Source organism: Nomascus leucogenys, chromosome 16 (genome assembly GCF_006542625.1).
Source record: "Nomascus leucogenys isolate Asia chromosome 16, Asia_NLE_v1, whole genome shotgun sequence".
NCBI classification, from domain to species: domain Eukaryota; kingdom Metazoa; phylum Chordata; class Mammalia; order Primates; family Hylobatidae; genus Nomascus; species Nomascus leucogenys.
The window spans coordinates 11015725-11039905 of NC_044396.1; the positions used below are offsets into that span (position 1 = coordinate 11015725).

Below are 24181 nucleotides of genomic sequence, written 5' to 3' on the forward strand. Positions count from 1 at the left end.
TGCATACCCGCGGCTTAGCTCCAACTTACAAGTGAGGACATGTGGTATTTGGTTTTCCATTCCTGACTTACTTCACTTAGAATAATGGCCTCCAGTTCCATCCAAGTTGCTGCAGAAGATATTATTTCACTCTTTCATGGCTGAGTAGTATTCCGTGGTATGTATGTACCACGTTTTCTTTATCCACTCATCTATTGATGGACATTTAGGTTTATTCCATATCTTTGCAATTGTGAACCATGCTGTGATAAATGTACATGTGCAGGTGTCTTTTTGATATAATGACTTCTTTTCCCTTGGGCAGATACCTAGTTGTGGGATTGCTGGATAGAATGGTAGATATACTTTTAGTTCTTTGAGGAATCTCCATACTGTTTTCCATAGAGGCTATACTAATTTACATTCCCACCAGCAGTGTATGAGTTCCCTTTTCACCACATCCATGACAACATCTATTGTTTTCTGATTTTTTAATAATGGCCATTCTACCGGGGGTAAGGTGGTATCTCATTGTGGTTTTTATTTGCATTTCCCTGATGATTAGTGATGTTGAACATTTTTTCATATGTTTGTTGGCCATTTGTATGTCTTCTTTTGAGAAATGTCAATTCATTGAACTCTATACTTTTTACCAAGCTGCCTACTTGACCTCTCCACATGAAAGTCTGATATCTCAGACTTAACATGTTCAAACCCATACTCCTTATCTCCCCCTTTCCCCCTGCCTAACTCCCCTCATTTCAGTTGTTTGGGCCCCAAACTGTCAGGTTACACTTGACTCCTCTCTTTCTCTCATACTCAATATGCAACCTACCATCAGATCCTGTTGGTTCCTTCCTTAAAATATTGTCTGCAGCCTGACAACTTGCTGTGCCTTCCACAGCTATCATCTTGTTCCAAACTACCCTCTTGTCTTGCCTAGACTATTATCTTTCTTCCATTCTGGTTCCCCTTTAGTCTATTCTCAACCAAGCAGCCAGAATGATTATTTTAGAACGTTGATTCAGATCATGTTTCTCCTATGCTCAAAAGCCTCCCATAGTTCCAACCTCATTCAGAGAAAATGGCCCATGGGGCTTGACTCTGCCTGGGCTTCTTTATATTGACTTCTTATCCTACTGCTTTCCTTTCATTGCTCCATTTCAAGCACATTGGCTTCCTCCCTATCCCCTGAATGTCAAGCATGGCCTCCAGCAGCACCTTTGGAACAACTCTCCACCTTCTGTAGAATGCTCTCCTCCAGATATCCATGTAGCTCTCCTCTTCTTCCTTTCAGGTCTTAACCAAATATTACCACCTCCATAAAGTCTGCCTTGTTCCCCTCTATCAATCAAAAATTAAAACAGCCCCTTCCTCATGTACCCTATCTCTGCTCCCTGTTTTATTTTTCTCCTTAGCAGTTATTTTCATCTAACATACAATTTTACTTATTTATCCAATTTATTATCAGTCTTGATTCACTAGAATGGAAGCAAGATGAGGGCAGACCTCAAAACACTGCCTGGTACTTAGTAGGCTCTCAGTAAACATGTGTTGAGTGAATTAATAAATATATGCATGTATGTGTGTGTTTAAACACATATGTGTGTATATTTGTATATGTGAACCCATGCAAGCATGCAACTAGATGCCATTTTGGATGATGGTGGTGGTGGTGAAGATAATGATGATGTTGATGATGATGATGTGGTTACTCATGTTGGTGATAAAATAACATCAGTTTTTCAGAATCTGTTTTCCTTTTTAAAAAAATGTTCTCAAGAACACCTACAGTTCCACAATTAATTAGCTGAATCTTTACTGTGTATGTGATAAAGCACTTAATAATATACAAATGTTTACAACATCCATTATAAGTGCTAAAAACAAATACTTTCCATAAGGATATATAGAGTGATAGTGATTTTTTAAAAAGTGGCCATAAATTATCAAAATACAAGTGAAACTTCAAAGGTCCCTTCAATAATGGAATAAGATGCTCTTATTTTGGAGGCTAAGTGGCAAAATCTCCTCCTTCTCAGGTGAAAACAGGGCTGAATATATTCTCAGTAGACTTTATGTCATCATCATTTTGCTATCAAAGATGAGACTCTCCCATATGTCAGACTCACCAAAATAACATGGCCATTACTCAGGAGGAGAAGGGGATGAGCAACAGTAACTGAACTGACAACATAGAATTTAAAAAATATTAAATATATAATATTTTAAAACTGTATCTTTGTTGTGCTAAAGTTAGCACATCATGAGGCTTATAATGCATGTGTAATCAGTAAGACTCAATTACAGTAACTAATAAATGTGTCCTGGGACTACTTAGATCTTTAACAATCACGTCACATATTTTGTAAGTTTTAAAGTATTCGGGCAAGATGAGGAAAATAATAAACAGATGAGGCAATTTAGCTTTGAGAAGAGTTAACATAATTTAATGGGTATAGTTTAGATAAAGAGAGGCTAAGGAATTATAGCAATTACTGAAAAAATCCAAATAGGTACTTCTATTGAACTAAGGGAGGTGAAGAAAAACAATTTCCTTCATCTGGGAATAGTAATAAGTAGCAGCAATAATCACCTAAAGGTAGAAGAGGAAAATAGCTATGGTAGAAAATAGCGGCAAATATGTCGGGAATAATGATCATTCTGGGGAGCCATGTGAGGACCACTGACGGGATACTGAACACTAGAAATCCTCAAGGTGGGTTGAATAAAAAGCATTAGTCAGGCACTCAGACCTCTCCTCCAGTTTCTCTTTGGATATCTGTGTTCTCCATCAAGGGCATCATTGGTGTTTAAAGGATGTGCAAGTGACTAGGGCAACCATGCTGAAAAGGTTGTCAGTCTCAGAGAGGGATGGACACTACAATCCCCACCTCTATAGTGATTGCCACTGGGGAGCAAAAGGAGGTGATGTACAAGTGCCAATGCCATCTGATGCACTTCTCAGCCATAAGGTAAATAATATTAGGCAAATTACTTAATTACTCTGAGCCTCAGTTTACTCATTTGTAAAATGGGAATAATAGTTGTTTTGCAGGTTTATCCTAAGGCAGGAAGTCCTAACTGGAGTCCCTTGGGGGTTGATACACTTGGAAGAGGTCTGTGAACTTGAATGGGAAAAAATTACATCTTTATTTTTACTAACCTCTATGTAAAATTTAGAATTTCCTTTAATTATGAATGTAAGCAACAAACTTCAGTAGTATTAGCAAAACCTGTCACTTTGTTGCTGGTAGAAATCATAGATCTTTTCATATCACATTAGACTTGCTGCAGAAATCTCTAAGTATTCTTTATGTTCATCAGTGCTTTGATATCATAGTCATAATTAATCCTTCAAGATCTTGTTTAATTCATTTGGAAAACCACATATATAACTATATCACAAATTTAGCTTAAAATTTTTGGTAACTATATTTTGACAAAATTCATATCCTTGTAATACTATGCATTTTATTTTATGCATTCAAAAATATTATTTGAAAAGAGGTCCATAGGTTTCACCAGATTATCAAAGTGGTCTGTGGCACAGCAATGGTTAAGAACCTCTGTCGGGCAAATGGTAGCTTTATTAGTAAGGTAATAATGGTGATGAGGACGATCATTCATAGTGTTATTATTATTAAACTCAATGGAATTAATTTGCCCTGGACATGTGGGTTGGAGTACTGGTTCTGTCACATAATAGCTAAATGATCCTGGCAACCATTAATCTCACTGAGCTTCACATCCTCATCAAAAAGAAAGGCCTATTTAATAGGGTTGTTCTGAGGATTACATAAATTTAATATATTTATTCAAAGGGCTATAATATACCACGCTATTCTGTTCTCTTGAGACATTGTTATTACCAACAAAAGTAACTAATAAGTAGAGTAACCATTACTTAAGTTGCTATGTAGGCCAGGACACTTTTGAGAGTGAAAGGGGATTCTATCAATGATTATGTCAGGACAATGGGTAGAAGCTGGACTCTCAAGCAAATCAGGACCAAAAGGCTACTTAAGTACAATTTTTCTGATTTTTTTGAAATGGGGTCTTGCTACGTTGCTCAGGCTGATCACAAATCCTGGGCTCACACAATCCTTCTGCCTCAGCCTCCCAAGTAGCTGGGATTACAGATGTGCACCACCATGTCTGGCTTGTTTTTCTGATTTTTTGCATCTCCTGTTTCTGCCACTATAAAATTCAAAAGATAAAATACCATATTTCCCTAAATGTAAGAATCACAGTATTCTCCTTTTTTAACATTTTGGAAATTGGAATGTATCTTGTTATTGATGCATTCCATAAGAAACTTACCAAATTCTAGGCAAAGAAATAAACATATTCATTGTATTGTATTCATATATTCATTGTCATTGTTTGTCCACATGCAAACTTCATCACACAGAAAGGGCCCTGGATAATGTATTTTACACTTCACTTATTTACACTGGTATCAACGCAGATCATTAAATTTTAAATTACAGTCCATAATTATTGATTAAAATTCTTCATTATATTTTGATGTACACAGAAGATTGATTTTCATGTGTGAGGCAAAACAATGAAAAACAATAGAAATCACCAAATCTTCAGAATAGACTCTAGAGTGTTCAAGGTGAGCAAAGACTGGTGTAGCCAGCCATGAATCATGGAGGCCGCCCACTCGGGTACTGAGTAATTTGCCAAAAGCTCCCTTAGAGTTTCAGGAGAAGCTATATGGCTTATAGAAGTATTAAAATTAAAAATAAAGCGTAAAAACTTAGCCAAATTGAAAGTACAGAGGAAAGATGCATTCAATATGCCTTGTAATAGGCTGCCAACCACAAGGTACACCTTTAGCACCCTGTCAAAACAAGGAGCACGGGTGACACAAAGTGGCCTGGCACCTTAATGCCAATGCTTCACTGCTAATGACCAAAGGGTTCAGAGACATCTGCAGACTCTGGATTGAAGGTATCTTAGACATAGATTGATTCTAAAAACAAAAGTGTTGGGCACTGTATGATACTGTCAGTTTAAAAACCCCTGTGCATTTAATGTAGTTTTATTTTTCCTGAAAATTTGTATTAATTTTAATCGCACCGCTAACAATTGACGATCCTTAAATCAAAGTAATGGAGAACTGAATACCTTCTAACCCAGCTCAATGTGTCACTATTGAGTTTCCACTCCCCTTCCTCAAGCTCTACTATTTTCTAGTTTAAATTTGAGAATACAATTATTTGACATTCAGTTGTTCTAACTGGGGAGATGTTAATGGTGGTTGTATTTTAAAAATAAAAGTAAGTTTATTTCACTGTTATTCATAATCTGATTGCTTTGAACCACATTTAAGAAAAGCAGTACAAGCCAGACTGTCGCAGCTGGCAGCTCTGCCCTTTGACATCCTTTGGGTCTCCTTCTCAGTAATAATATGCTCACATAAATATCGCTGTCCTATCTTAATGGTAAAATATCTGCTAAAAGAAGGAGGTGTATTATACATACAAATTTAAAAGGCATTTTTCACCTAATCAGAGTAGTCATAAGAAAAAAGCACTTCACTCCACTTGAAAATTTCAATATTAAAGCCAGAATTGCTGGTTCTTATAAAGATGATGCTAATTTATTACTTCACACATGTCACTTCCGTATAATGAAATAATTAGCTGGGAAATTATATTTGCATTCTCAACACTTTTGTACAATAGGAATGTCAGTATAATTAGGCATTAACTACAATTTCAGAGAATTGAAGGTAGCAGCTTTGTGTACAAGTGAATACTTTTTTTCCCTTCATTTGCTCCATTCTTATCTTGGTGATTCAGAAAAAGACGTTTAAACAGAGCCTTTCAATGAAAGCCATCACAAAAGTGTGCCATATTAGGGTAATTGCCTACAAGATGAGAAGATAGAAATCTTTCTGCCAAATTCTTTGGAAACCAATGGGCTTCATGCCTTAGGCACCAACAATTTGTTAAATTTTTGAATATGTCCTTCATTCTCATTTTCTGTTCCACCTCTGTTGTATTAGGCTTTGGCAGCTTGAGCTCTCTAAGAGGGGCAGCTCCTGATCACAGCCACCTTTCATTGAAGAAGAACAAACACCAATCCATTCTGGCAGGTGCAGTTTTCAAATACATTCAGAAAACAGTTTGGGAAAGAAAGTATTAACAAACTGAGCTCTCAACTGTGAAGAAAAGAACATGTTAAAGGTTACAAATAGTTTTATCTCCTGAACAAGGAAAGAATGAATTAGAGTCCACTTTTTTAGAAACTAAAACAAAAACAGTGTTAAATTATTTGTGCTTTGAGTTTAGTTTGCAAGTAATAGTTAAATGTCTCTTTTGCAATTCAGAATTCATCCCATCTCCCAGGCATTTATCCTTCCTTAGTGCTTTCATGCAAGAACTACTAAGGCAACTGGGATTAAGGGACTTTAACTTTTGGAGACCTACAGCTACTTTCTTTTATAATTGCTCCCCCAATCTTCTAAATTGTATCACTTTCTTTTATAATTGCTTCCCCGATCTTCTAAATTGTATCCTTCAATGAAGAAATTACTAAGGGGATCTGGCCAGGAATATTCTCCTTGTCCGATAGTGTTAAAAAATATTGACACACGTAAAATCTCTATCCTTAGAGACCTTTAAATATAGCACAGGTAGGGGTCCATTCTGGTGTATCCCTGTCCTTGGTGTTTCGGGAATGGTTATCCTGAAAGAAGAAAGCCAGACTTGATTTTTGGAGGGTCTTCACATATGGAGTGTTTAAGCTGTATACACATGGGAAAGATATATAAACAGACATATACACACATTATTTCCATCTCTCAAAGGTTAGGGTTCTATTCTCACTTTTATTTGAAGATGAAGGCAGTGGGAAATGTCCTAGGGTAGTATGTTAGGGTGCCTCTGCTCTGAACGCAGTCTTTTGAATAGTGAAATGATTTTAACATTTATTATTATTAGAAAGAGTTTTTCATATCATTAAAAGATCTTTTTGAACTTTTTAATTTTTTCTGTATTGTTTAGCTAAAACTTTACCTAGAAAATGCCCCAAACTAAAGGAAAATTACACGGACGACTGAAGTGTTGTTGGCTATTTTTTAAAAACTCATTGTAGCAGGATTTATAGAATTAACTTCATGAACAAATACAAATATTTATTTTTATACCGAGAAAGTGTGAATACAAAATATTGAGAATTACTAGTGACAACTGATGTATGCATGGTTACACAATATCCTTTGGCCATTGTATAGAATTGATACCATGCTATATGTGTTTTAAACTAAGCACCTTGAAGCAACTTCTCCTTTCATCTATTTATATGTTACTGATTATCCAGCATTCCTAAATATACTGCTGTGTATGTACTTCAGTTTATGACAAATTAGTAGATATCTACATTTAAGATGGTGACAGAGAAGTACGTGGTCATAGAAGTCATGGCTGAAGTCCAAGTTCAGGCTCTGCACTTTATGGGCTGTGCTATGCAACCTTGGGTACATTCTTCACTTCTTTGACCCTCTGTTTCTTTATGTGTGAAATAAGGAAAACAGTACATGATCTGGCAACCACCAGGGTCATTACTATCATCAATGACTTGATGTCCACGAAAGCGTAATTTATAAATGATCACACAGATGCAAGAGATTATAATGCCATCTTTTAAATGGTGAGAACTTGTTACATATTTGTTTGGGAAATGGGACCTTTCAGAATTCTTGATGGTTTCTTTTCTCTCTGTAAATCTATCAGAAAAAATCTCTAGTACAGAATTCTCAGATCTAATAAAAGGAACAAATTACTTTTCCTTACATGGAAAAAATGGGCAATTTTCACAAAGCACTTTTCTGTCTGTCTACTATTATGTTCTTTTCCCTTTGACCTTTCCTAATTCAAATGACAAAACAGTTTGATTGCCTCTCAATTGGCTCTGTGAGGTATAATATAGTATTTTCCAGAGCTTTGGAGAGGAAAAAACATCCAGCTACTGCAGTGAGGGCGGATGGATGCCATACGTTCTTCCAGCCCTCAGTTACTACCTGGAGAGTTGCCTGAAACACATTTACAAATATGGCACTGCCTCTGATTTCACAGGGGAGGAAGTGCATCTGATTGGATGAGTTTTATTAAATGAAACTATAGGAATCCGTAAAAGCAAATTACACTCCCGTTTTAACTAGTAACAGAAATTCTGTTTAATCTTAAATAAATCATGTGATGAAACCACTTTAAACCTTTGTTGAAAGGCCTTGTTAAGCTCCCTAAATTTGAATTGTTGTTTATACATGTTTTGCTGTGTGGGGTATAAAAGCTCTTTAGAAATGGATTTTGAGAAACTCTCCTTTAAGACAACCCTGAAACCAAAACAGTTTAGACAAACTGCTGGTTGCTAGGGGCAACCTCAGCTTCTAGAATGAATAATTACAAATGTAGGACAAGCATTTGATGAGAGTACACAAGAGAGAGGTCTCCTGAAAAAAAAAAAAAGGAATGGAAGTTCTGATCTTCTGCTTAGGAAAAAAAAGTATGCCTTTGTGTTTTTTACACACATAAGTGAGTCAGCAGGAAATATAGATGTGACCCAATTGATACAGAAATCAGAAAGCTAGACCAAGACCAGCCTCTCAGAGCACCCATGGTCTCTTTAAGACACCACAGGATTTGGTTAATATACTCAGGAATGATCAAGTAAGATGAGCAGCAGAAGGAAAGACAAAAGTGTTCAGTTTGCACTCATAACTATGTCTAACAATTCTGGGGCTCAGTTCCCTGCCTGATCTTCAGCCCTTAAAGTAACATAGTTTGGGTACTGCCCATCCTGGCTTCTGGACACTGCTTCTCAAAGTACAAAGTGGATGAGCCAGCCAGGAGCTGCTTTCTGCCATTGGTCTTGCAAACAGCCCTGCCAGTATTTCTGCCCAAGCACTCCTCAAACTGTCTTAGAGAGACCCTTCTTTGATGTTTACATGTTAGTGTCGTGGAAGCACAGAAAACCACAGTAACCAGAAGTAGAAGATGAACTTCCAGAAGGGCTACTGAATACCCAAAGACCTAATGGTCTTTGGGTCACTTGGGAAGAGCCTCTCTCCCAGAAAATCATTCAGGTTTAAAAAAGAAATACTGTAAGCAAACCAATGGACAAAACTAGGATGTGGTTAAACAGTGAAATTGCCAAAATGTATTGGAATGTTCATTTCTCTAAAAGACCCTTCTATATGTGTAAACATTTAAAATAGATATCCTTTAAAATATATTTTCCAGTACACATTTAGCTATCTTTATAAAGGGTTCTGTTCTTGCTTTTAGAAATACTGGGGAAGTATGTTAACCTCTTCCTCCAACAAGGTAATTATGCCTGTTGTGTGGCTCAGTGGGATATAATTAAGGCACTAGACTGATCTGGTGATGGTGTGTTCTGTTGGCCAAATACCTACAGGGAAACAACTGCAGCCTCGTAAATGCTAAGCTTACAAACAGTCCTATTATTAGCCTACCAAGACATAATCTCTAAACATTAGAATTCCACTATGTGCTACAAATCTCTTTCACTAAAAGCTGTGACTGTGATATAAGAAAAGGCTTCTGAAGAAAGTTTTCTAAACTTCTGCCTTGTAACAGTTTAGAACAGGTGTCAGTAAACTATCTGACCCGCCTTTATTCTTTTTTTTTTTGTAAATACGGTTTTGTTGGAACACGGCCATACTCATTTGTCTAGTATTGCCCATGACTGCCTACAGTGACAGAGTTGAGTAGAGAAACCATATGACCTGCAGTCCTAAAATCTTTACTATCTGGACTGTAAAAAAAAAAGTTTGCCAACCGCTGATTTAGAAAACAAAAGGGCAGGAGACAACTTCAGGCAAAATAAAATAGTGCTGGTGATTGAAAAGTGGTTTTTTGACTCTGTAACTTAGTAAGGCCCCAGTACATGTAATGAGATAATTTAGTCCCAAAGCCTCTGACCTATGCAGTTCACTTGTGAGGTCAAGGCATGATGCCTCAGTTCAGATTTGTGCATCCTGGTGTGCCAACTTGATTTCCTCGGGAAGTTCATGCACTAGATATGCTATGGGTCCTTCTGGGTCAGGTCATGACCTGGTTAGGAGTAGGGAGGCACTGAGGCAGAAATTATTTGTGCCAGAAGGCACTCTCCTGTAAGCTGGTAAAACAGACTAGATAGAAGCTGAAGCCATTCTTCACGGTTTCAGGAGGGGAGAATAAATGCCAGCCAAATAATTGACAAGAAACTTCACAGTTTTGGCACTACATTCTTAGGAGTAACTTTAAAAGGCAATTGTTTTACTTGGGTTAGTAATGGTAGCAGAGAAGTTGGGATATTTTTCTTTTCTTTAGAGGTATTGGGCTAAAACCAACACTCAAGTCAAACTTCACTATAATCTGAAACCATAAGGCATTAAGTTAAAAAAAATTACCTCAGAATGGTAGGCAAGGTCTTGCTCTCCCAGAAACATGAAAAAATTCCATTCTAGTTGTCATCATCTTTTTACCGTAAACTATTTTCTCTTATATAGAAAAATATAATAAAAGCCAGTTAAGAAGGATCCCTTCTAAAGAGCAATAAAGAGATGAGTTGAAACCTACTCATGTTTATTCCCATGATGGTATATGATTCTCCTAGTATCAAAGGGGATATTTTGATAGCTCTGCCTAGACTGGCATACATCGATATATAATTACCATATGTACATAAGATTCAGAACTCCCCTAGTCATAATGGAATACTACATAAGAGAAAGCAAATTCAAAAGACAATCCTTTCCTTTTTTTACAAAAATAAAATCCACAAATTCTACTAATAAGACCCTTAAGAGCTCCCAGGTGTGCAGTATAAATCATGTGAATATAGGAACTACAAGGGCTCCAGACCAAGAACACACTGAGACAAATGAAATTTAAACCAATTTTGTGATGTGCTTGACAGACTAATGCAATATCTAGGCACTGAAAGAAAAACACAGGATGCATAAAGGCCCAGCAGTAATGATTGAGACAATAACCTCTGATTAGTACATCTATACTGCACGGAACATTAAAGATATAAGAAAAGCTGTGCTGGAGACATAGTCCAGACACAATTATGCTGAATGAGTACGTCAGCTCTATTATTTGTATAACCAGAGCTCAACATGAGTACAATACCCTTACTCTAGCAGTGTCACTCTATCTAAATTAGCATCATATAGAGGAAATAGAGTTGGTAAAATAAAAATGCCAAAGAAACACATTTGCCCAGATAGCACGAAGAAGTCTCAAAAGCATTTCTAACATATTCTTTTATTTTAGAGTGAAACATGAAACCTAATGCAGGTTGGGAAGCTGGCAAGAACTTCACTGCTACAAGAAGCTAACACTTTTGTGTATTTCTATACATAAAGAGGATTTTTTGTTCCTCAGTATGACAAAACAGGAAGTTCTGACAAAATATTCAATTTTGCTTTTTCAGTTTTAGAGTTGGCTAGAGTTCAGATAAATTTGTGTATTTGGAATGACTACACATCCCATCCCTCATTTAATAAAGCCTATTTAAAATATTGCCCTTATTAATGACTACCAGAACACAACAGTGTTCATTATCCCTGTAATTCAATTGCCAGAAGTTTGTGCAATAAATCAGGAAAAGGTTAAAATATTTTTCATGCCAGAATAAGACATATCAATCTATTTTATTTGATTACCTTGTGTAATGAGGCTTTCTCAAGGCCAGATTACCTTACTCATTATAATTATGCCACATCATATTTTTCCTTAAAATGGAAAAGATTAACAAATGCCAGAAATCCAGTTGAAGCTAGGTATGTTTTTTCTCCTTTGTCCATTTCAGGACATGAGAAATGACATCCTGTTCTCCTTCTAAGAGAAGAGAAAAGAAGAAAGAGAAGAGAAGAGAAGAGAAGAGAAGAGAAGAGAAGAGAAGAGAAGAGAAGAGAAGAGAAGAAAGCAACATTATTCCCATGAAGAGCAGATTAGGCAAATGGTACCTGGACAACCCTCACTTTATTCACTGATTTGAAAATTCAATAAACTCGTCTATATTTTCAAATTTCAAAGTCAAATTCCACTCCTATAAAGAAACTCTTATTCACTAGAGTGCAATAATATGCTTCTCTATGTGGTAAAGTTTCCTTTTAAGTGAATGCCAGCTGAATTTAACCAATAGAGTTCATATTTTTAAAAAATATAATTTATCAATAAAGAATAACATAAAGGCATTTTCTGGACTTTTCCCCTCTCCCTAGAATAACCTCTTTTCTGGGCATAAAAGAGAAATCTTCCTCCTCATGCCCTTTAAGAGTATCGTCCTCCCCTTTGGGCTCCAGTTGAGTTTCAACAGCTCCCATGTGTTCTTAGGGAGTCGGCTGTGGTTATGAGCAGGACAGCATTTCTATGTCCTCCTCTTGCCAAGATGTTTCTCTAAATTGAAATAAGGTCCCTCCAACCATGAACAGCCCCACAAACCTCATGCAGGGTAAAAAGGCCTTTGGTCTCCCTGAAATCATAAAGCAGAACACCGGAATGAAGACAGTCTTAAGGCGGCCGGGCACGGTGGCTCACGCCTGTAATCCCAGCACTTTGGGAGGCCGAGGTGGGTGGATCATGAGGTCAGGAGATCGAGACCATCCTGGCTAACACAGTGAAACCCCATCTCTACTAAAAATACAAAAAATTAGCCGGGTGTGGTGGCAGGCGCTTGTAGTCCCAGCTACTCGGGAGGCTGAGGCAGGAGAATGGCATGAACCCGGGAGGCGGAGGTTGCAGTGAGCGGAGATTGTGCCACTGCACTCCAGCCTGGGTGACAGAGCCAGACTCTGTCTCAAAAACAAAAGAAAACAAAACAAACAAACAAAAAGTCTTAAGGCAAGAAGAAGCAGGGAGGGCAAAAGAATAGTGGCCATTAGGAGTGGAGTCAGGACTTTTCTTGTAACTCTTCAGAACTGTACTTTGAAAAATATAAACACATAACACCTGTAAGAATGGCTAAAAATAAAAAGGCTAATGATACCACATACTGGGAAAGATGGGGAGCAACTAGGACTCCCACATGTTGTTGGTGGAAATGTAAAATGGTACAACTTGTCACCTCTTTAGCAGTTTCTGGTAAGGTTAAACATCATCTATCATATGACCCAGCAATTATCTCCTAGAAAAGAAAATAAATGCATACGTCCACCCAGAGATTTGTACATAAATGTTCATGCTAACTTCATTTATAATCGCTAAAACTGGAAACAACTCACATGTCCATCAACAGAATATTCTTGCTTCATTCGTCCTGGAGAATAAAGAGACTGTGGTATATTCACACAATAGAAAACTAACCAGTAATAGAAAGGGATGGCTGGGCATGGTGGCTCACACCTGTAATCCCAGCACTTTGGGAGGCTGTGGCAGGTGGATCACGAGGTCAAGAGACTGAGACCATGTTGACCAACATGGTGAAACCCTGTCTGTACTAAAAATACAAAAATTAGCCGGGTGTGGTGGCACACACCTGTAGTCTCAGCTACTCGAGAAGCTGAGGCAGGAGAATCTCTTGAACCCGGGAGGTGGAGGTTGCAGTGAGCTGAGATCATGCCACTGCATTCCAGCCTGGGGGACAGAGCAAGACTCCATCTCAAAAAAAAAAAAAAAAAAATAGAAAGGGACAAACTACTGTTAATGCAACAACATGGATAAACTGCAAAACCATACTGTTTAGTGAAAGACGTTAGACTCAGGATTATGTACTGTGTGGTTCCATTTATATGAAGTTTAAGAACAGACATAACCAATCTGGAGTTACAAAGGAGCATAGTAGTTGTCTTTGGTAGAGTCAGAGGTTGATTTGAAGGGGATATAAGGAAACTTACTAGGGTAATAGGAATGCTCTATACCTTGATCTGGGGGATGATTACATAGGGGTATACATTTTCCAAATTTATTTTGCGTGTACTTAAGATATGTGCATTTACCAAACGCTAATTAAACTTCAATAAAACAGCAAGAAAAATGAGTTGCTTCTAAAAGAAGCTTCTAAATAAAGCACAAACAATATACTGTCCATATAAGTAATTCTCAAGCTTATGTGCTAATATCAAGACAATCAAAGACATGGTGAAAAGGACTTTAAAACGAGGAGAGAAAATTTAACAACTTATTGAAACATGTGAACTTGCATTTTCTTAAGAACATGTGAACTTGCATTTTCTTAAGAAGAGAAATCTTTTATGGGACTTTCCGCTATGAACTGTTAGAGGCATGCTGAATGGATCTCAGGAATGATTTCTATTCTAGTGAATAGTACTGCAGTGAAATATTCAACACTTCCTGTTTGAGTTATTTACTTAGTAACTGCTACTAAAATGCTTATAGACCATTTTTGAGCAAAAGTTTGTTTCCCTGAAGTGTTTTAGACATTATAATAAAGTTGCATATGAATTTCAAAATGTATACACAAGCTACAAATAGCCTCACATACTTTATAATTTAATAAATTGTTTAGTAAATATAGTAAATTCTAGCACTTATAATAATTGAGCTGATATGTCATAAGAAAGCATAATTATGAAGTAAAAGTAGCTTTTAATCCAAATATAATTTTGAAAATTAGTTCAGCAATACACTTTACAACATAATTTAAAATAACTATTTTATATTTTCTGCATATATTAGAGTACAGTGTAAACAAAGATATATTTACTAAGGAAAGGATAATGAATATTAATAATTCATTATTCCACAAACTGATTTATTATTAAAATAGCCTTTGTAGAACTTTTGCTGTTGAAAAGACTTTGTGAGGAGAAAGAAAGAATGTTACATTCAGAAAAACAAAAAGAAGAATAATCTACATATTGTTTTTCTCCATAGCTAGTGCCATGTAGGTTTAGCCAACTCTATTATTAAAGACTGCCAGATAAGAATGCAAAAAAAAAAAAAAGATTGTGCATGCAAGCTTTTATCATTACAATAATATCTTCCTACAATATACTTACATTGGACAATATTAGGCTCCAAACAAAATTTACAAAATTATATTTTAGGTCATACAAACGATAAAGAGATTATCGTATACAAATAATGTGATGATATTTTATGACTTTTATCATTATAGACCAGAAATAGGTAAACTTTTCCTGTAAAGACCCAGATAGTTAATATTTTAAGTTCTGTGGGCCACATACAATCTCTGTAGCATAATCAGCTAAACATATGAAAAAACTTCTTAGCTTGAAGTCTGTACATAAACAAGTGGCAGGCTGGATTTGGTCCACCAGCCATAATTTTCTGATTCCTGACATAGATCACTAATAACCATAACTGTATCATAAAAATGTTAGCAGAGTCATTTAAAAAGTTCACACCTTTTATTTCTACAATCACTAAAATAGATCGCCCCACCTCCCCCCATAAAAGTTCTGTTCTTATTTGGTATCACCCACACCAATGCCAAAGGCAGACCTGGAGACTCCATTATCATCCGTCTGAAGGGGAGCAGCTGTCCCTTCTCTGCCCTCTTGATCACTGGCTGAAATCCACTTGCTCTGCAAGGATTAGGTGTTGCCTCCTTCCTCACGACTAACATGCCATAGTGATTTCTCCCTTTTCTAAATCCTTTCCATTTACTCTGTTCAGCCTTTACACCATTTGGCACTTTGTCAATGATAGCATCCTCCATAAAAATAAAATACTTTTAGTACATTATTTAAGACTTCATTATATATGGTTTGTTATACTAACTTTCTTATGTGTGCGTTTAAAGTTATTTTTGAAGTAAAATGTAAGGTCTTTCTGGCCAAAGACTGTGATTCCTTTTCTTTTCTTTTTGTGTGTTGCTAGATAAAGGCATCCTGGTAGTGGTGAAGATGAGTACTTTTAGGCAGTTCATAGAGCTGATCTCAACTTTGAGCACCATGGGAGGTAAAGACCTCAGGGCAGTTGGCCTCTTGTGTAGCTAAAGTGTTTGGAAAGCCAGAACAAAGTGAAAGGAAGACCCTAGAGTGGGTCAGCTTTCTGCCAAAGATAGAGAATATAGCTATAGAATGCTCCCAGCCTACAGTATAGAGCTGTTGTTGGGAAGTGGCTGCTCAGCCAGTGCCTGTATGCCCTAGCCTCTCACGCAGTTGGACTACATGACTAGTTCTTGCCAATGCAGTGTGAGTAGAAATGATGTCAGCCACTTCCAGAACTGTCCCATAAAAACCTCCTACTATCCCCCTGCCTGCCAGCTGGATGTCAATACTCAAAGGCATATTAAAGCCATGTTGTTAAAGGGTATGTCAGCTTGGATCCCTGAATACCTGTATAAAGCAGAGCCCTACTGTAGATTGGATGTTAAGTGAACAAGGAATATATTTCTGGGTTATGTTAGGTCATTGAAATTTGACCGATTATTTGTTTCAGCAGTTAGCATAAGCTTATTTGGAACAGATGATCTCTCTGTTGTGACTGGAGTGAACTGGATATTGTTGGACTATCTGCTGGCATTCAATAATGCCACAGAGAAGTCTAAAGACAATCTAATTTACCCTTGTGGTTTGTGACTTGCTTATTATATTAACTTTTAAGTTAAACTCAGCCACCTTTGAAATGATTCTAATCTTAGTGATGTCAATATCAACATGCTAATCATAAGAATTCAGAATAAGTCCTTTGAAATTGGCTGTATCATGCAAAGCATGCACAATATCTTTTTAAAGGTGAGGTAAAGAGTTACTGTAAAACAAATTGCCAATGTCTTCCCTTTCTGGAATTTCTTCTATCTCTGAAAATGCAATGCAGACTAGCCACCAACATGAAGCTACATTTGTATGGAGGCAGCCTGGATGCTGTCAAGATAAACTAGTTCTGTTTATGTGATTGCATGTCCTTTGAGTGTGTGTATTTCTGCCAACCTCAGAATTTTAGGCATTTCCGATTTCATCCATGTGCTTTGATAGGCTACAGTGAAACTCACATTACAGAGAAATAAACCTTCTTTTTTCACATTCTAGGAATTTCACTGATGATAAAATTTTTAGCCAGATCAATTGCAATTTAAATCCAATTTTTTTCTTGGAGTAGAGTGTATTATTGAGAATAAAAGAGGGTGCGGTGGCTCACACCTGTAATCCCAGCACTTTGGGAGGCTGAGGAGGGCGGATCACAAGGTCAGGAGATGGAGACCGTCCTGGCTAACACGGTGAAACCCCATCTCCACTAAAAATACAAAAAATTAGCCAGGCATGGTGGCAGACGCCTGGAGTCCCAGCTACTTGGGAGGCTGAGGCAGGAGAATTGCTTGAACCCAAGAGGCAGAGGTTGCAGTGAGCCAAGATCACACCATTCTACTCCAGCCTGGGCAACAGAGCGAGACTCTGTCTCAAAAAAAAAAAAAAAGAAAAAAGAAAAAAAAAAGAACAGTTCTTTTAACTATTCTGTTTTTTTTTTATAAAGTACAATATGTATAGAATTTTAAAGCTTCTTCTTAAAAATAAGTTACTTTCTTGCCTTGAAGATAAAGTCCGCACTTCTAAACATGATTCATATGTTCTTCTTGTTCAGGCTCTTCCTTACCTCTCTGTTCCACCCTCCTACCACTGTGCATCTTGCATTCTACGCAGCAGCCACTCTGAATTCCTTTCCATTTCTCCAGTGTGCTTTGCTCTGTCTCATCTCCTGCCTTTGCACACACAGGTCCCTCTGCCAAGGTGCAGTACCCACCTCCTCCCTCCCTCTCCATTTTCCTTAGCTTACTTCCACTCAGTCTTCAGGTCTCAGCTTAGATGTAATTTCTTTCCCAGAAAGACTTAACACCTTATAATTTAAGTTAATGGTCAGTGTCCTTTAGAATGTAGGCTTTGTAAGGTCAGGGTAGATCTTTTTGATGCTAACATTAATGCATAACATAGTGTATGGAACACAGTACACGTTCAGAAAATATTAATTGAATGTTGCTGAATCTAGAACAACCCTTATATGATGTTGTGGTCTACCACAACACATAGAAAATGATGTTACTGACCTACCAACCAAAGGACACTTGTCTGGAATTATGTTATCCCCAGGATCACCTGAGGCCAAAAGAACTAAAGTGGTGAAAGAGTAGGGCATAGGTCATAAGTTGTCCTTTGTACAGTAAGTAATTGTATTCAGTGACCAAATTCATGACTTTGAACTCATTATACTCTAACTGACTGAAATAGGGTAATAGAGACTGACTTTGGGGAAAAAAAAGGTCAAAAATAACATACACACAATTCACAAAAGAAACCCTTCTCTGATTTGGATAATTTAAGCTTGCAAGATCTGCTTCTTCTAATCTGGACATTCAGGGGAAACCATCCAGCAGCAGCAGCAGACCAGATGCTCCTCTCTGGGCAACCATCACTGCTTGCCAGCATGTGCTCATTGATTTTGGAGTTACTCTTTGAACTAACATTTGACTTGATCTAGAGAATTTCTGAGCTTGTATATTTTGCTGTCTCAAAGTTTTCTCTTGATATTAATCTCCCCATCCCCTCTCTTCCATGTGGTCTTGTATTTCTAATCATGACCATCCACAATAACCTTCCTGCTTCAAGCTTCACACTTGTGTAATGACAGCTGGTGTCAAACCAAGCTGTCCTCCACATTCCCGGGACAGAGGCCTGTGGCTGCTGCCATTTCCACCACCATCATGGCAATGCTCTTGGCAGACTCAATGACTCGGAACCTGGCTCTCAAATGCCAAGGCTTCTGGGAATATGGCGGGCATTGAAGTATGGGGATAGGCTTGGTGGGGAGAGGGAATGTTTGCCTATAACTACTTCTCTGACATACATGAATACAGCAGAACTAGGGAGACTTTTAAAAAATGGCAGCATGGCAATTGGAATTTTTCTTTGGCCTCAGACTGTGGTGTAGAAGAAGAAAAGCCCTCAGCTCTACACCACAGCATCATCGGTTTACCAGTGCATTCTCATTCACAGGGCTGGAGGGAGAAGGCTCATACAATGGTGTTTCCTAGGGCCAGTTGACCAGAAAGTATTATTGAAGTCTTAAATGGACAATAAGAGGGATTTCTGTATATTACATGTACAAATGCTTAGCAGTCCATGGCTGGGTTTTTACCTTGTGTAACTGATAATACTGGAAGGCACCAACTCCACCTTGTTCTTCTGCAGTCCAGAGCACCAGCCGCAGAGTCCTCTTTGGACGCAGCCCTGGGAAAATAATCAAATAAAAAAAGTGATACTTTAGTTGATTTTGAATTTTATAAAAAAAATGGCAGGGTCCCTCATCTGCCTTGTGGAGGAAGGAGGAAATCAGAGGCACTCAACTCTCACTGGTGTGGTTGTCTCCTTCAGGGTATGGCCAGCACAGCAAAGGAGCAACTTCAGGGCTCATCTCCAGGCCAGGTTAATGGAGAAAGGGGTTGTGACAAATGCAGTTTGCAGGCCAGAAAGTGAGAGCCTCTCATCACATCCTTAACTTGATATCCTGCCCAGCAGAACCCAATGGATGGCCAAGATCAGCGAGATATTAGATCATATCTGGAAGATGCAGTTAGGATGACCCCAAGCAGATTGTGGGGTCTTTCGATGATCTTAATTGAAATTAAATCATTTGGGTCTACTTCAGGATAAGCCGTGTAGGAGATTACTTTTTAGTCTAAATATACAAGCATAGCTAGATGCCCATGCTATCTTCAGTAATGTAATAACTGAAAAGCAGATGCAACAGTTATGCTTCTCCGTGGCCAATTTCTTCTCCTACTTGGAAATAGAAGGTCATTTCCTTAAGGTCAATGAAAATTAATTGAATGAGGATGATATTTATTGACCTTATTACTGCACAAACAGCTTGGTGGCAATTTTATTGACTTGTGATACACACATTTGTATCCTGGACTTATTAAAGTTTATGGCAGACGAAGTGGATCCAGAACCATTTTTAGCTGACAATGTCTGCTCAGTGAAAGTTACCTACAAGGAAACTCTGTTTCTGAAACTAAAAAAATGGTGAGAGTGTGCTAAAAGTGCTACTTTGTGACCAAGAATTAATATCTGTTCTGATTCAGACTGATAATGGCATTTCTGAGAAATAACAAAGGCAGAAAAATGTGAAGCTGTGCTTAAATCTTATTAAAAGGATTCGTTTTCCCACCTCCTCATGGGGAGCCATAGGGAAGGGTTAAAATGGACTTTGAGTGGCTCTGAGATGGACACACCACATATCTCAAGTATAACCACATATGTGCTGACACCCAGGTGTGTGGCTCTTGAAGGAGCCAGCTGGCTAGCTTCAGCCTGGATGACAAATGCTCCTGGGACACAGAGCTCTCTCCTGCCTCTTCCAGTCTCCAAGAGGCACTCTCCTTTCCTAAGCCTAAGGAGCTGAAAAGGAGGCGCTACAGTTTTTCATGAAATTGAATATAGTTGTGAAGTCACTTTATACTTTAGCATGTTAACACAATTTACAAAGCATAGGTTTAGGATGCAGGCTGACCATAGTTGCAGTTAAAACATGGACAAGCAATTTCTACTTTCAGTTCCTCAGCAATCCCATTGGTGTTTCCATCTAAGTCCATATAGAATCCAAATTCTCATCTTGGCCACTACTGTGGTCCGAGCCCCACCCTCTGTTGTCTGGATTGCTGCAGTGGCCTCCTAACTGGGCTTGCTGCTGAAGCCCTCACCTCTCTTCAGGTGATGCTTCACACTGTAGCCAGGAGGATCTTTGTACAACCTAAGCCAGATCATGTCATTTCTTAGCTCAAAACCTCCAATAACCAGAAGTAAGCTTCTGGAAGACAGGGATCTATGCTTTTTATTCATTGTAATGTCGCCAATTCCTAGATTGTTTGACACACATTAGGTGCCCAATAAATGATAATGAAGGAATAAATAAATGCAAAGCTTAGTGTCTTGATTAGAATGAAATTTGAAGCCACTTCTCCAGTCTCATCTTCTAAAAGTCTTCTGCTAGCTCATTCCCTGGCAAGGTGTTACATTTGAAAAAGGCAGACAGATCTGGTGAATCCTGCTATCATTAGGCACTAGCTGAGTAACTACTGGGAAATTTATCTACCTGAACTTATGCCTCTTTATCTGAAAGATGAATATAATATTATGTGCCTATGCCATAACCCTTTTTCAAATTAAATGAGATGTGATAACACATGTAAGACAACCCTGGGGCTGGCATGTAATTGGCATTCAATAAGTGAACAATAAAACCACATAACACACTTTCACCTCACAGAGTAGAAGGAACATCTAAATGCCCAGACAGGAAATTCTTCCAAAGGCCTTTGAGTACTTGGAGAACAAGAATTCTAGAGCGCCTACTGCTTGCTCCACTGAGTCAAACCAGCTGCCCACATTCACAGCACAAACTTAATAAACTGTTGTCTGAGGAATAAATCTAATCAGGATTGCTAAAGATAACAATCTTTGGTTTCTTTCAAAGAAATGTGCTTAAAGTCAATTTAAATGAAATCACTTGCTTGTAACATAGGTAAAAATAAGAAAGGATAAAGTACTATTATTGTTTACAGGCTGCAAATAAAAATTCTAAACATTTTTTAAATCCACAAGAAAAGGAAAAAATACACTTTCTTTTTACATATCTCTGCACCTACCAGTAAAATATTACCCAATTATTAAAATGACAAAATTCTCTAAATAAGAATAAACAGGCAGCACGCTATAGAATGTTCGTTTTTTAAAAGCAAATGCTTTGAATATCCGTATAGATTTTGTGTGCCAAGTGAAAGTTATTATCCTACAGGGTTAGTCTCCTTTACATTCCAAATCAGCCACATGGCCAGTGATGTATTAAGGTAATAAAGAAGTAATTGATTTGAAGTGAGGAATGCTAAGGCCTCAACACAACAACAGCATAGTTGATGCATAGCTGGCCCTAAAAAGACTAACAAGCCTGCTCAAGCCCTTGAGAAGCTTAGCACACATTAGCAGGGAACCCTAGCACCTACTTCACAGAGTGAAGGCCTTAGGAAGAAGTTAGGAAGCCAGTGGGCTAGCAAATATTGATTCCAAAGTCTCTTTCTACTCTGACAATCTGACTGTACCTGAACCTAAGAGAAATGCGTGAGGCTTCATTCAAGAATTAGACCTTAAACCTAGTGGGGAGTTCAGGTCCCCAGGCTACCCAAATCCATGATGGACAGTGTGGGGTACAGAAAGGCATTGGCTGTGGAGTCTGAATGAGCTGTGTTTTACTCCTGGCTCTGCCGCTTCTGGCTCTGTGAGATGAGATTAATTATAATACCTAATCTCTTCATCTATATAATAAGGAAAATGGAATTGCCTGATGGGATTGTTATAAAAGTTAAGTGAAACAAAGCAAATGTATATCAAACATAGTCCCTGGCACATAGTAGGTTTTCTAGAATTGTTTATTAGCTTCTCTCTCCATCACTCTAGACCTTTCTGGTCAGTGCCAACAGTCACCAGGGAGAGCAAGTGGGATAACTAGGAGAGACGCATGGTCCTCAGACAGCTTCCTTAGGAGCCCCAGAACACCTTTGTTTATACAGCATGCATAAACCAGCCAAGGGAAAACACAGATTTCATCTAACCTGTAGGAAAACACATAACTTCTTTCAGTACTAAAAGCTCCCTCATCCCAATATAGAGCATATACAAATATAAATAAATAGAAACAAGTTCTTCCCTTTTAAAATGAGGGTCAGTCAGAATGTTTAGTTTTTTGATAAAGTCAAAAGGCTAAATATATTTGAAATTTGAAGACAATTGATATAAGGACATCTATATTTATCATTTTCAAATGATAGAATTTATTGTGTATCTTAAATCCAAACTAGTTTTAAAAGCCACAAGTCTTAAATATATACAGGAAAGCAACAACAACAACAATAATAAAGCAATAACAATGATAGCAACAAAACAAAGTGATATGAGGTCAAATGTAGGGAATTAATTCTGTGGCAGATTTGAGGTAAGTGGAAGCTCTGCTGTAAGCCTGGCCCCCATTCTGGCGCTGGCTTGGTAGCATGCAGCTCCAGTCCAAGGCAAGCACATGAAGGAAAGTCCTAGAATTGGAAGAGGCAGGGAGGACCCTGCCGAGTCTTAGCTGGCTAGGAGTCAGGTCTCATTGAGGTTTTGTTAGAGGAGAGGCAATCAGTTCTCCTATAAATATATAGAAGTTGCCAGAGATGCCTTGACCTCCTGGAATCTACAGTATGATTTCCAGATAATGCAACAGTTTATAGCCATCATGGTTTTCCTCTAAAGCAACATAAACTACCAATAATGTGTCAGAACTTGGTTTTGATTTATGAAATAGGATATACATGCATTTCATTTTCATTTTACTGAGGACAGTAATAATAATAGGGAGAAGAGAAATGATGAAAAAGATCTCTTTGGACTTTTTTTTTCATTATTCTTAAATTTAAAGAATTCTGAGAGAGAACTATCATTAAGCTGATAATTTGAAAGGTCAGTTGACTGTCTTACACTTGCACAAAGAGAGGGGCAGAGCAAAGCAAACTTGGCTCTCAGCAGAAAAAGATTAATCCAGCCTTGTAGACAGCTTTCCTAAATCATGAAACTTATAGAACACTTTGTTAACAATATGTATTGACCCTAACACTCATTTACTATTCGGTTTCAACCCTCCAGAACTATAGATAAGTATCATTCTCCCTTCTGTGATCTAACTTTGCAGAGAAAACACAACTTCCTTCTGCAGTAAATATACTCATTTTCTACTAGTTCACAAATACACCTGTTGTCCCACTCTCTTTCAGCAACAGCTCAGAAGAGAGTGCCTACACTTAAAGAGATTTATATTCCTGCAATAAACTTAACTAATAAGCGTACAGTATCTGAGATATAAAAGTAAATAATGACATGGTAGCGTGTGAATTGAATGACAAGACGTAGTAAAGCAGAGTGGTTAAATGCATGGGTTTGGGGGCTGAGACCTCTTTCTGCTATGGGCAAATTACATAATCTGTCATATAATTTATGAGCACATTATCACTGATAAAATAGGACAAAAATTAATTATTTTAGTGAAGTAAACTGCAACTACTTCTCTTTAAAGGCAGAACAGAAGATCACCTTGAAGAAGATCTTTGTTCTTGGAAGAATCCCTTGGTGTCTTTCTTAGTTATGTAAATATAAAGCAATTAGGCATTTTGGGGGAGCATTAGGGCAGGGCAAAAAAATGTTTTTTAAACTCCGTCTTGCAAA

The 24181-nt window shown here is 37.8% G+C and overlaps 1 protein-coding gene and 1 long non-coding RNA gene across 2 annotated transcripts in view; one reads left to right on the top strand and one right to left on the bottom strand.

The window, feature by feature from the left end:
- LOC115830693 overlaps window positions 1–24181 on the top strand; it is a 518787-nt gene that overhangs the window by 405070 nt on the left and 89536 nt on the right. The gene's annotated exons all lie outside the window — the stretch shown is intronic.
- CPQ (carboxypeptidase Q) overlaps window positions 1–24181 on the bottom strand; it is a 531872-nt gene that overhangs the window by 95983 nt on the left and 411708 nt on the right. Inside the window, exon 6 of the mRNA XM_003268337.3 lies at window positions 19068–19159. Coding sequence (XP_003268385.1) covers window positions 19068–19159 — 92 coding nt within the window. The remainder of the gene's footprint in view (window positions 1–19067; window positions 19160–24181) is intronic.